The 13597-nt window shown below is 41.5% G+C and overlaps 1 protein-coding gene and 1 long non-coding RNA gene across 2 annotated transcripts in view; one reads left to right on the top strand and one right to left on the bottom strand.

Annotated features, from left to right (window-relative positions):
* Positions 1–2921: 2921 nt before the first annotated feature.
* Positions 2922–5850, bottom strand: LOC123331107. Its single transcript, XR_006547569.2, has 2 exons — positions 4797–5850; positions 2922–4141 (listed from the first exon to the last, which is right to left on the bottom strand). It is a non-coding gene; the product is annotated as an uncharacterized LOC123331107 (long non-coding RNA).
* An 894-nt stretch (positions 5851–6744) lies between these two features.
* NOL4 (nucleolar protein 4) overlaps positions 6745–13597 on the top strand; it is a 563001-nt gene continuing 556148 nt past the window's right edge. The window contains exon 1 of the mRNA XM_044934424.2: positions 6745–6865. Coding sequence (XP_044790359.2) covers positions 6857–6865 — 9 coding nt within the window. The 5' untranslated portion in view covers positions 6745–6856. The remainder of the gene's footprint in view (positions 6866–13597) is intronic.

Below are 13597 nucleotides of genomic sequence, written 5' to 3'. Positions count from 1 at the left end.
ACAAACCCAACTTGGTAAAGACTCGTTTTGGATTGTTTGGCAATGTGTGTGCTTAGATCCCATAGTTAATTTCTAGGAATTTTGTCTAAGCAAATTATGAGGAATATGTTGAAGGATTTTTGTATAAGGCTGATGATTTTTATTTTTCAACAATGTAAATAAGGTCTGGTGGTATTTAAAAAAAGAATAAGTTGATAGATGTTTTAACCTCTCCCTCCAAAATGTGAAGCCCAACTCACTTCCTATTGAGTGAGGGGAGAAATTAGTACCTTGCTTTTGGGTACAACTTGGCGGAAGTGATGGTGTGTGCCTAGGTTATAAAGTGCATCACTCTTTCATCTTTGCTTGTTCTCTCATTTTATTTGCTCTGAGGGTAGACATTCAAGCAACTCTGTGGAGAGGCCCAGTTGGCAAAGGACTGAAATGTTCAGCCAAGAGCCTTGTGAATGAATCTTAGAAGGAAATCTTCTAGCTCGACAAGTCCTCCAGCAGGTTGAATACAACCTGAAATGTCAATGGTAGATGGGCAGTTATGGGCAGTCTTTGCCAGGATCCCATTGGAGAAGGCAATGGCACCCCACTCCAGTACTCTTGCCTGGAAAATCCCATGGATGGAAGAGCCTGGTAGGCTGCAGTCCATGGGGTCGCTAAGAGTAGGACACGACTGAGCGACTTCACTTTCACTTTCCACTTTCATGCATTGGAGAAGGAAACGGCAACCCACTCCAGTGTTCTTGCCTGGAGAATCCCTTGGACGGAGATGCTTGGTAGGCTGCAGTCCATGGGGTCACACAGAGTCAGACACGACTAAAGCGACTTAGCATAGGTGAGTCACAGAGAAGATTATTACAAGGTTGGAGCAAAGCTTTCCCATTTTCTATGTCAGAAATGTCCTCTCTCCTGTTGAGAAACACCTTTTAGTTTCCTACCAACCTTTATCAGAAACACACTTGATGACCAGCCTCCAAATTACCATGTAACCTATGCTGCCCTTCACAACCTGGAGCTGTTAGACCTGCCAAGCTGTAAATCTGGGCACAGGTAGTAGCACTCTACTATCAGATGGAAGGGATGTCTACCAGATTAGTCTCAAATAGTTCCTGGGGGCACAAGTTGCATGAAGAAGTGGTCCAAATCTCCATGGCCTTTATTCAACTAGATTGCCATCTTTCTCCCAACCTTCTCCACCTATAGTCTCATAGGGAGTTTTCTGTGACAGTTGACTGTGGAAGAAAGAGAGTGGGCTAGGTTTTACAATTAGTTCTGCAAAATACACAAAAGTTAGTGGTTACAACATGCCCCTGAAAGATGATGATAAAAGACAAAGATTCATATGGTTTGTTTTTCCTAAAAGTAGGGCTGATCATAGCTGTGGGTATATATCTATTTCTGGATTGGGCTAAAGGGTTGGCAGGATAATCAGGGATGTGGAAAGAATATGATTAGAAAATTGACAACAGGACTGTCTGGGGAAAAGAAGTAGCTAGATGTATCTGAATGGTCACCCAGCATGGAAATATTTGTGTCTTATGTGAATATCCCCCCAAGGGTGACCCCAGCAGAAGAGGGTTTTAGTAACAAAATAGATAGGATAGTGTGTTTTTTGAATGTCAGTGAGTCTCCTTCCCTAGCCACTTCAGTCACTGGTTAATTGAGCTCAGGAAAAAGAGGTTATGGTAACAGGAAGGGAGGTTACACATGAACTCAGCGACATGATCTTTCACTCTCCCAGGCCAACCTGGCCAGAGCCGTTGCTGAGTCTCAATTGCCTTTCAATTTGCCTTCCCTGCTGGCAATATTTCTGCCCAAACTCTCATCTATGGGCTTACAGAATGCCTTCTCCATCCACATGACATTCCCACAGCATTGCTCATGACCAAGGCAATCCCTTCACAGCAATAGGCTCAAGCTTATAGACTTCATTAATGTTATCAAGTTCACTGTTGCCCTGAAACAACTGATTTGACAGAATGGTGGAATGGACTTTGAAAGATTCAGTTAGGGCACCAGCTTGGATATAATAATTGATGGGGCTGGGGCAGTGTCCTCCAGGATGTAGCATATGCCCCAAATCAGTAAAATATGCCCTAAATCCAGTATTTGGTACTGTTGTTTCTCCCATAGCCAAGATTCATGGATCCAGAGTCATGGGATTGAACTTTGGGCTCTGCTTGCTAGAGTCTGCAATCATAAAGGGAGGAAAGCTTCCACTGAAGGAGATAATTTCATTGAATTGGAAAATAAGGCTATTATCTGACCACTTTGACCATCTAACAACATTGACCCAAAGAAGGGGATTACTGTGCTGGATGGGGTAAATGTCCCTGATTATTAAGGGGAAGTTGGTTGCTGCCAAATAATGAGAATAAGGAGTATGTCTGGAATTCCTGACCCCTGACCTTTCTCTTCCTTTTTAATTTCAATGCAGCTTGCTCTCCTGAAGATGATGCTTGTGTGTTGTGCTTTTTTAAACAACTTTTTTCACCATTTCTTAAGTGTACATTTGGAGTCAGAAATTACTCAACACAGTGGAATGAATCAAGATGTGTTTTTTATAAAATGGTGATTCTTAGTTCTCCTTTGTAATTGGCCATCTATTTCCAGAGTAAGGAGATAAAATGATCCATGAGCAGGCACACCTTCCTATGGTTGCTTTAATTCTGTACACATTCTTCCACATTTTTGATCCTTTTTAGTTGCCCCAGTGCTCCTTTCCTTTATCTCTACCTTAGCAGTGTGGTTGCTGAACAAATTGCTTCAGGCTGTTCAGGGGAACAGACAAGACTGCTTTTTGTCACGATTAACTTTGGGGATTTATGCGGGAAGCTGCTTGTGAAGTGTAGGCAGAAATCGTCCACTGCCCATATGTTGCTGACTCTGATAACATGGAGAATCTATGGGGTAAGTCTGCACAGTCCAGCTTCTTAACTATTAAGAACACTTCATTTGAAGGTTGCATAGTTTGTTTGATGTCCTCTGATATTTTTTCTTACCAATTACTGAACCTCCAAAGTAGTTACCACCATCTATCTTTGTCTTGGAAAATATTTCAAAATAAGGTGAAAGCAGGGAGAATTTAATGGATATGCTGAGAGTGAGCTGGCAAATTTGAATTCCATTCAGTTTTTAGAAAATTCATAGATAGATCAACCTATGTGAGGTGGTACTTAGGATATAAGGGAAAAAAAAGACTTCTTTTTTTTTTTTTTTGGCAGGTGGAAATGTTACTAGAGCTGTTGATGTCATTAAATATGAATGATATTCTGTTATTTACACCTTATCATATCTCTTAAAGGTATTTCAAGGAAAAAGTCTGACCTAAGTCCTACAAGCAAATTATTCTCTTCCCATGCTGAAAAGGAGAGACTACTAAAGTTCAGGGAGCTATTAATAAAATAAGTGTTCCAGAGTCACATATGTGCAGGATGAGTCCCAGAATCCAGATTCTTTCCACCTGTGCCTTCTTTTATTGACTAGTTGCTTTTACACTCAAGGCACAAGGGCCAAATGCTTTTTTTCAATAGCTTGTCTTTGATCGTTTCCTAGGTTCTCACCTAGGATTACTGTGAGGAGTGATCACTGGCACATTTGCTCTTCAGAAGGTGCAGAACAGAGTGACTGTAAATGTAAGAGTAGGAGGAGGTGGAGATGGTAGGGCAGCTTGTTGAGAAATGGATGGAGCCCAAAGTAGGGGAGTCATCCTTTCCTATTCTCTTGGGAGAAACCAAAGTAGAAGCCACTGAATTAGTTTCTGAAACATGTAGGCCACTTTCAATTCCTTAATTGTACCTGCTTTTTTTTGCTGTTTTGTTCCAACATGAGAGGCTGGTGCCTCTTGAGTCTACAACACTATCACCTAGGTCTCAAGGAAGCAAGTAAACTTAATCACTTAAGTGAGTGATCTTCAGGTTGTTGATGTTGTTCAGTCACTCAGTCGTGTCCGACGCTTTGCAGCTCCATGGACTACAGCACACCAGGATTCCCTGTCTTTCACCATCTCCCAGAGCTTGCTCAAACCTTTGTCCGCTGAGTCCGTGATGCCATCCAGCCATCTCATCCTCTGTTGTCCTCTTCTCCTCCAGCCTTCAATCTTTCCCAGCATCAGGTTCTTCTCTAATGAGTCATCTAGACAGGATATATTCTACACACAGAGATCAACAAGATAAGGAACGATACAAGTGTAAAAGAGAATGTGTATAAACTTTAACATGGTAGACTTCATTCAAACAAAATGTTGACTACCTTATGAGTAATTTTGCAATATAACATTCAACGACATAATTTTAAACAACTAGTTGACTAAAGAAACTAAATATCAACCTCATTATCTGGACTCCTTTGACAATAATTATGTAGCATAAAGTGAGGTTCTGTATGGTTTAAATATAGGCTTCGCCACTTAACACTTGTGTGACCTTAAGTAAGGTATTCACCTCTCTAACCTTCATTTTCCTCATCTGTAAAATGGGAATGATAGCTACAGCAGCCTCTTGAGTTTGGTGTGAAGCTTAAGTAACAGTTTACATTAAGTATAAGATGTATTACATTATATTTACTTTTTGCGGCTCATGCAACATACTGCTGCTGCTACTGCTGCTGCTAAGTCACTTCAGTCGTGTCTGACTCTATGCAACCCCATAGACGGCAGCCCACCAGGCTCCCCCATCCCTGGGATTCTCCAGGCAAGAACACTGGAGTGGGTTGCCATTTCCTCCTCCAATGCATGAAAGTGAAAAGTGAAAGTGAAGTCACTCAGTCGTGTCCGACTCTTAGCGACCCCATGGACTGCAACCTACCAGGCTCCTCCATCCATGGGATTTTCCAGGCAAGAGTATGCAACATACTCTTGGTAAATAATTAGGATGGTATTGATTGCCTTTGTGACTCCAAAGCCAAATCAGATGCTGTGAATGTATATATCACAGAAGGTGAGAGCAGAGTTGTCAGATGGTTGGCTTGATTAGTTGTTGGGTGTTTGCATGGCAAGTGCATCCAAATAAGGGGAAAGGGCAGAGAGGGATGATGAGGACATGATTGACATAATGTGCTAAGTGGACTAGGCTGAATATATGGAAGGAAGTGAAGCCCTTCACAGGGTGAGTGAGATACAAGAGAAATCAGAGCAGTTCAGAGACTCGATCAAAGGCTAGGTGGAGACTGGAGATATGGGAGGTGAGAGCTGGAAAGACAGGAGATTATGCTGAGCAGGCTGAATACTGGGACACACGATTTTCAAAGGTGGAACAGCTGTGACTAATGGCAAAGTCCATGTTATTATGCTGAAAAGAAGGGGAGAAGGGGATAACTGGAATTAATTAATATTGGAAGGTCAAATAACCAGGAAGCCAAGGTGACAGATGGGTGATTTACATATTCATAGATGTCCCCAAAATGATGAGAGAAGATGGCTTCGAAAATGAGCAGGAGGTGGAAAACTAATATCAGTGGGGAAAGGTAAAGGGTGTAGTAGCTAGGCAACTCAGAACTCCGTGGAAGAAGGGTCACTGCAGGAGGTTCATTCAACATTTTGTAGCTACAAGAGTGACAATGAGAGAGGCTGGGACCTGAACCTGGGAACTTCCATACTTGCATCTGGAGAGTCTCCTCCAGCATCAGATTACAAAGTACCTATAAGAGATGAGAATAACTGCACACTTGGGGGGAAATTAAGAACAGTAAGATACAAAAATGCTACAAATCAATGGCCACCTTTGAGCAAAACCAAGGTACTGTGCCTGATCCCTGCACACAGCACCGCCAAGGGGGTGGGCAGACCACCTAAGCCACCCCTCCAGCCCAACCCTCAAATCTGCCTCTGTTGTTTTTCAGTTGCTGTCGTGTCCAGCTATTTTGCAACCCCATGGACTGTTGCCCACCAGGCTCTGTCCATGGGATTTCCCAGGCCAAAATACTGGAGTGGGTTGTCATTTCCATCTCCAGGGGAATCTTCCTGATCCAGGGATCAAACCCACATCTCCTGCGTTGGTAGGCAAGTTCTTTACTGCTGAGCCACCTGGGAAGCCCCAATCTGCCCCTACCCTCACCCCATTTAAGGAACCAGCCCCAGAACAAGGGCACCTGTAACTTGGTTTCTCTTCCCTGTGCTGCGGCAGAGTCCCAGTAAGGCATTGCCTGAATGCCTCATCTGGCCTCTTGTTAATTTCTGTTAATTACAGAGTCCTCTTGCCTGGAGACTCCTAGGGACGGGGGAGCCTGGTGGGCTGCTGTCTATGGGGTCGCAGAGTCAGACACGACTGAAGCGACTTAGCAGCAGTAGCAGCAGCAGGTAGCACAGAGTCGGACATGATTGAAGCGATTTAGCAGCAGCAGCACGTAGCAACACCCCTTGCCCTGAGGCATTTAGATTTTTGAGAAACAGTCTGCACACAAATGTGGTTGCAGGAAAGCAGTGGTTGGAGGGGGAACCCACGTTTCAGAGAAGACTAGGAGGCCAAGACGTGGAGTAAATATTCTCACCTGACTATGTTAGAATCACTCCAGGGCTTTTAAAAACAATCATCCAGGTTTGGGCATTTGCCCAAACCGATGGAATCGAATTCTCACAGATTGGGGTTGTCAGCTGTACTTTGTAAAACGACTTAATGGGCTATGAGACATTGCTTAGATCAAGCACGAGCCAGCTGGGAGGAAGGATCGGGTAGAAAGACGGGGCTGACCTCAGGGCCCGGCATTTTGAAGATGCAGTAAGGATGAGAAGCCTGGAGTCAACTGTTCTCTGACTGTGGAAGGTCAAGACTCGGCCTCCTCGTACTTTCCTGGGCGCTTTCTTTACTCCTGAAGTGGAGATTGTGGGCGAGAGGTGAGGAAGGCACCACTGCTGTGGGGAAACCTTAAGATGAAAGAGGTCAGAAGCTTATTTATTTACTTTTTTCTGCTTTGTGCTCTCACTTTCTTCCTCTCTCCTAGTTTCTCTGTCAAAAGCCCAGAGGTCAGTGGAACATTACTGGCCTGTGGAATAAAAGCAGGTTTTTTTAGGGACTTCCCTGGTGGCACTCTGGTAAAGAATCTGCCTGTCAATGCAGAAGATTCCTATTTGATTCCTGGGGGGACAGCTAAGATCCCACATGCCTCCTGGCCCCCTAAAAACCAAAACATAAAACAGAAACAATATTGTAACACATTCAATGTTGTTGCTCAGTCCTGTCTGACTCTTTGTGACGCCATGGACTGCAGCATGCCCGGCTTCCCTATCCTTCACTATCTCCCAGAGCTTGCTCAAACTCATGTCCATTGAGTCAATGATGCCATCAAAAAAAGATGTTAAAAATGGTCCACATAAAAAAAAAAGCTTCCAGGAAAAAAACGAAGCTTGTTAGCTTAGGGTCATTGAACACGGTGAATCTGACATTTCTGTATGCTATACTTTCTCTCTTTTCAGAGACAAGGCCCAGGGCCTTCACCAGTTTTCTCAGCATCTCTGTTCCCAGTGCACTGAGCTAGGCTTCTGAAGTGATAGTATTTGGATTTAAAGGTGAACTGGATGGCAGATGGGACTCCCAGCAGGAGATACTTCAAAATGTCACAAGCCATGGACACACCCCAGACTGGGAGGGAAAAATGCCAGGTAGTTCTTGGGTCACCTAAGACCCTTTGTTCGGAGTCCTAGGCACCCACACACTTCTAATCAAGCTAATGAAGACTTTTTCCATATAGCTGTACATACATCTATCTGTATACTTTCTCAGAAATCTACCATGACCATAAAGTTCTTATGCCCTGAATAATCATAAAAAAGCTCACTAGACCTTTTATTTTCACAGATAGAATACATATATAATTTTTTTCACCTGGAGCTATTTTATTCTACATTGTCTGTGTGTGCGGGCATGCTCAATTCTGTCCAACTCTTTATGACCCCATGGACTGTGGCCTGCCAGGTTCCTCTGTCCATGGAATTTTCCAGGTGAGAATACTGGAGCAGGATGCCATTTCCTACTCCAGGGGATATTCCCAAACCAGGGATCAAACCTGTGTCTCTTGCATCTTCTGAATTGACAGGCAGATTCTTTACCACGGCGCCACCTGGGAAACCCTTTTATTCTAAATGATGGCTAATAAATACAAAGGTCAAAGTACCCATATGACTGCATCTTTCTGATTATGACCAAGGTCCCACATTTCAAGCCAATGGAAGAATGTGAATTCTGACCAAATCCTCAGACTGTGCTGGGGAACTTGTATTTTATACTTCATCTATTAAAAAAATTTACTTGGATAAATCAAGTAATGAACGATTCAAAAATTTCTATTAATCATGTATCAGCAAAATGTTGTCAGTTAAAACTAGGATAATTAGGAGTGGCCAACAGCTGCACAAACTTGATAGGTAAAAATTCTCAGGATACTTTTAAAGCAAATTATACAAATAGAATATGTAGGAAGTCTGAACTAAGCACCATAGAAAGAGGTCTATCGGTCACTTCAGAAAGCATATTAAACATGAGTCAGTACAGCGATTCTGTTCTTGAAGAGGTAATTATGGCCTTGAAATGCTAAATGAGAATTCACAATGTAGGAGACACTTGGCACCTTTCCCATTAGGTACTCAAAACTGTCAAAATCTCTCCATGCTCAATTCTGCTTCTGTAATTAAATGAGGCAATGAACATGGAGAAGAATCAAAGGATGCAAATATAGGACAAGGTAAACAATAAGGAAGTTAACAAGTTGATATTGTCTTATCTGAGGGAAGACATGACAAAAGAGGTTTGATAATTATCAGTTTGCTGGAAAAGAAAGTCCTTCATCAAAAATAAAACCGCTTTATAATGGGAAATAATGCTGAATTTCAGAGTCAAACAAGCATAGAAAACAATCCTGGCTCTCCTATTGTATGACTCTGAGAAAGGAACTTGACATCCCCTAGCTTCTTCAGTTTCAGATGGGGATAAAACAGAACCCTCCAGCATTACTGTAATGGATGAGATTAAATTAAGTAATGTAAGTAGAACACCGAGCAAATGTCCAATAGAGTGCAATAATGGGGTGACAAGGAAAACCCATAAAGCCTGAGATCCGGTGTTGACCTTCTCCTGGCAGTCTAGGGTGGATGGTGGTTAAGAACGTGATTCCTGAAGCTATGTTGCCTGGGTTCAAGTTCCAGATAAACCTCTTGCTCGCTGTGGGACTGTGGGCTAATTCTTTAAATTCTCTCATTTTTGTCATTTCTTAACCCAGGATTGTTGATAGTTGTTGTGAGGATAACATCATTTAACATGTGTAAAATGTTTCGTGTTATTCCAGAGGCTGTTCTCTTCTGTCTCTTCCACTTTATCCTCTTCCACTTAACTCTTTCTCCTTCTTCATTTAATTAGTATGGTTCATGGGCAATACTTTTGACATTCCTAAGTTGTGAGCAAATAGTGAATGAATATCGGTCCCATTTGTCTGGCCAGTGCTCTCTTTCCTTCTAGTCCATGTACTAATTCCAAGAGCACTTTCTCATAAACTTTCTGCAAACTCATCTCCATCCAGACTTTCTGGAGAATGCAGCATGTGGCATTCACCACCACTCTCCTCCCATCAATAGTATTTCCACAATGATGATAATAAACATCTGAATGTTACGTGTTGAACACTATGCTAAACACTTCATGTGTATTATCTAAGAAAACGTTCAACAGTTGAGTACTATTAGGACTTGCATTTTATATATGTGGCAACTGTGGCCCAGAGAGGTTAAGATGTTTTCCTTGGTTACCCAGCTGTGAACTCATGGGGTCAGGATCTGAAACCATGCACTTCAGCAACTAAGAGGTCACGTTTGACCATGATGCTGTGCTGTCATTGAGCTTAATAAATATTTGTTGACTATTTGAAGGTGACTGGGTGTTTTCATGGGGTTGTTTACTGAATCTTTTCATCATGATACCTCCCTGCCCTGAATGGACCTTTGATTGTTGATAATACATGCAAACAATTGGGTGAATGGATAGTAAAAATGGGAAGAGGAGCAGAGAAATGTCAAGATGTTTCTCTAAGGGAATGTCTTGCTCAGAAGATAAATGTGTTTAAGGATACTGAATGCACAGTATGCATATAAAGTATGCTCAATGTCACAAGTAATAGAGGAGATACCCATTAAAACGACACCGAGATATCAGATTCACACGATTTGTAAAAAGCTGATAATGTCAGTGTCGGCAAAAAGATGGGAAACTGGACATTAACATCCACTGTTGATTAGTTTTAATCAGTTCTTTGTAGAGTCATTTGACACTAAGAATTTTGCAGTTAAACTTAACTAGAGAAATTTTTAAATGTGCATTAAAAGGAAAATGCAAGGATGCTCCAGCAGCATTTTTCTGTGAAAGAAACAATTTTTTTAAAGTTCAAATATCTATCAGGGCATGAATAGTATGTTTTGTTGCATGTTTATATGTCAAGATACTCATACAGTGTTTTAAATGAATGAATCCTGTGTGTGTGTGTGTGTGTATATATAAAAATATATATATCTTGAAAATGTTGAAAGAAAAAAGCAAGTTTCTGAGTGTTCAATACAGCATGATATCATTTTTAAACCCATCAGTCTGTGTATGTAGTTAATGGATATAGTTGTGGGGTGAAAGTATAAAATTGTAGACGTTATATAGCAGATCTGTCGTAGCGTTTATCTTCTTGGTGGGAAGGAGAGATGGTATGTAGAATGGAACTGGTGAGAGAAATAGAGGAAATAGTATTTCTTCAAAGTTTTATTTCTCAAACTACGGTAACAAGATCTAAGGCTAATTCTGTTTTGGGACAATGAGTTCTTTAATACTTTGCTATATTTTATTTATACTTTTCAAAATACATCACAATAAAAATAACAGAGCATGTATGTAGTTTTGCTAATGAATTACTTTGTGAAGTGAAATCTTAATGTAACTAGTTAAATTGAACCTAGATATATATATTTCTAGGTGGACTTTAAAGTGTACAAGGTAGTACCAATAGGGAGGAAACGATTGCCTTTAGCAAGCACAAGACTTGAGAAAACACACCTGTCCCTTTGTTATTGATAGTGATCAACTGATCCCTAGAATCTGATTGAGAACATCGGGGTATAAATCAGGCCACATGTGCAGTTCCAGAAACATCACTGCTAGTAATTCATAGCATATTTCAACTGCCACTGGCATGCATTTCTGGATTAGTGTCACAGAGGGGTTCACAAGAAAGCAACAAGGGCTATTTGTTTATATAGTCACATTTCTACCCTCATTTTTCCTCATATTCAACCTGATGCGGGCTTAACGTACCAATAAGCACATCAGTGTGGGTTTGCATTTCTTCCTCAGGTATTCAGGAACAAAATGTTGGTTGATTCACAAGTAAAAGGAAATTAGTGTCATGAAAGGATAATTTTGTTGCCTAAAGAAACAAACATTATTACTTCTTCAGGGGGCCTGCTACCTGAACTGTTCCTCTAGGCAGGAATGTTCTCCATCGGCAGGTTAATTGCTGGGATACTCTGTAATCATTTCTAAGGCCCACATTCACTTGCGTATTCTCTCAATCATTCCACACATATTTATGGGGAACCTAGTCTATGAAAGATACTGTTCCAAGTGCAGTGGGTGATGACGATTCCTGGCCCTAAAGGAACTACAGCCTAGGTAGCAACTTCAGAAGGAAAGGCACAACCAGTGAGATAAAAATGACACCACCACCGTTGAGAAATTGACCAAAACCTGAGAGCCCTCAAAAAATTAGACTGAAGTGGAAAAAAAAAAAATGTAAATCAATTTTGTCCTGAAAAACTAGGGAATTTCCTTCTTTGAAAAAGGCTTGATCACTGGAGGTGGTTTAGAAGTGGCCTTTCATGATGGAGAGAGAGTGAGATGGACCCTTGTGGCTCAGCTGGTAAAGAATTTGCCTGCAATGAGGAAGACCTGGGTTTGATCCCTGGGTTGGGAAGATCCCTTGGAGAAAAGAATGGCTACCCACTCCAGTATTCTGGCCTGGAGAATTCCATGGACTGTATAGTCCATGGGGTCACAAAGAGTAGGACACCACCGAATGACTTTCACTTTCACACCTGGCTGGTCTTTAGAATCACCTGTTGGTGGTGGTGGGGTCTGATTTGCAAAATGGTTAGCCAAACCCCCAGGTTTATCTGTTCCTTGAGAGATGAGTCCAAATATTGGTTTCCTTTCTGTCTTTGATAACTCAGTGGAGTCTGGTAATTTGCTGGGTTTGGAAATCTGTCTCCAGATGTCCTTTTAAGTTTTCTGCCTCCAAATTATTATTTTAAAGATTAATTAGTTCAGTTTAGAAGTGGAGATGGTTGCTTCTGAGACAATAACTGAAAGAGGGTGATAGAAAAGTTTTCCAGTTTATAAAGTTGGTGTTACAGTCTAAAAGTGACTCCACTCAGGCAAAGCCCTCACCCTGTAAATCAGTCTGGGTTTAATGCAGCCGACACTTCTTTTTTTTAATTTAATTTAATTTTTAAACCTGAAACACTGTATTAGTTTTGCCAAACATCAAAATGAATCCGACACTTCTTAAAAACAGATACATCCAGCATCCTCTTTACAGTATATAAAGTCTGGAATGCTTTTCTCACTTTGTAGGCTGCTTAGTCATCCCCCCTCCCCAACTTTTAACTCCAAGAATTACAGTTGAATATCAGAGCATTACAATTTTGGCACGATTGTGGCTCTATTTGTATGGAACTCCTTGTCAATACAAAAAGTAACTAGTAAGCGCCAATCTTTGATTCTGAGTTTTAGTGTCTTTGTACTTGACTGGCAGGGGAATATAATCTCCATCTGCACCCGCAAAATAAAAACGGTAATGATTTGTGTCTGTGAGGCATTTTCTTTTTGAGAGAGGCCTCACTATAAATCCTTCTGTACATTATTGGACTAGTTATATGTCTTCCAGTGCTTGAGGCTATAAATATATGGGTTGTAAAGGGCCTCCTCACAGAGACTTCTTGTCTGTATCTGGTCCGTAGAGTTTTTCTGGGGGCTGGAAAAAAGGAGAACAGAGAGAAAAATACCAGAGAATTTACCTTGTGGAAGCATTTTATTTTTACTGGTTTTTAAATACCGTTTCCTAGGAAGTGGCCTAAATTTATATATTACTAGTTTTTCAACATGAAAAGCTTATTAATAAGAATGATTGTTTTGATGTTCTCTATTACTCTGGTTTTAGCCCATGCTGATGCACACACCCTCCACCTCTTCCACCTCCAATAAAAGGGAACTCTAGGAGCCCCCAAATTTGGGTCCATCTTTCTTTATTCGCTCTTGTCCCTTGTCCTGCTTCTGTGTCCACTAAGCTCTTGACCTATGACTTTCCTGCCAACAGCCTGACACTTGGTGCCAAGATATAGTTCTAAAGTCAGTGTTTTCAACTAGACTCTCAAGTCTGCTCTTAGACTCCGGTTTGCCCATTGTAACCCTACCTGCTCTGTTTCTGGCTCCTTTCTACCAACCCAGGGTTGTCTAGGCTCTTGTTACTGATCCCTGAAAAGGAAGAGGACCCACCCACCCACACACTCTCACCTCCACCCCCATCCGATGGCAGACATAAGTGTGTACTCAGTTGCTCAGTCATATCTGAATCTTCAGGACCCCATGGG

The sequence above is a fragment of the Bubalus bubalis genome, chromosome 22, assembly GCF_019923935.1.
Source record: "Bubalus bubalis isolate 160015118507 breed Murrah chromosome 22, NDDB_SH_1, whole genome shotgun sequence".
NCBI lineage: Eukaryota > Metazoa > Chordata > Mammalia > Artiodactyla > Bovidae > Bubalus > Bubalus bubalis.
This window is presented reverse-complemented; position numbering and strand designations above follow the sequence as displayed.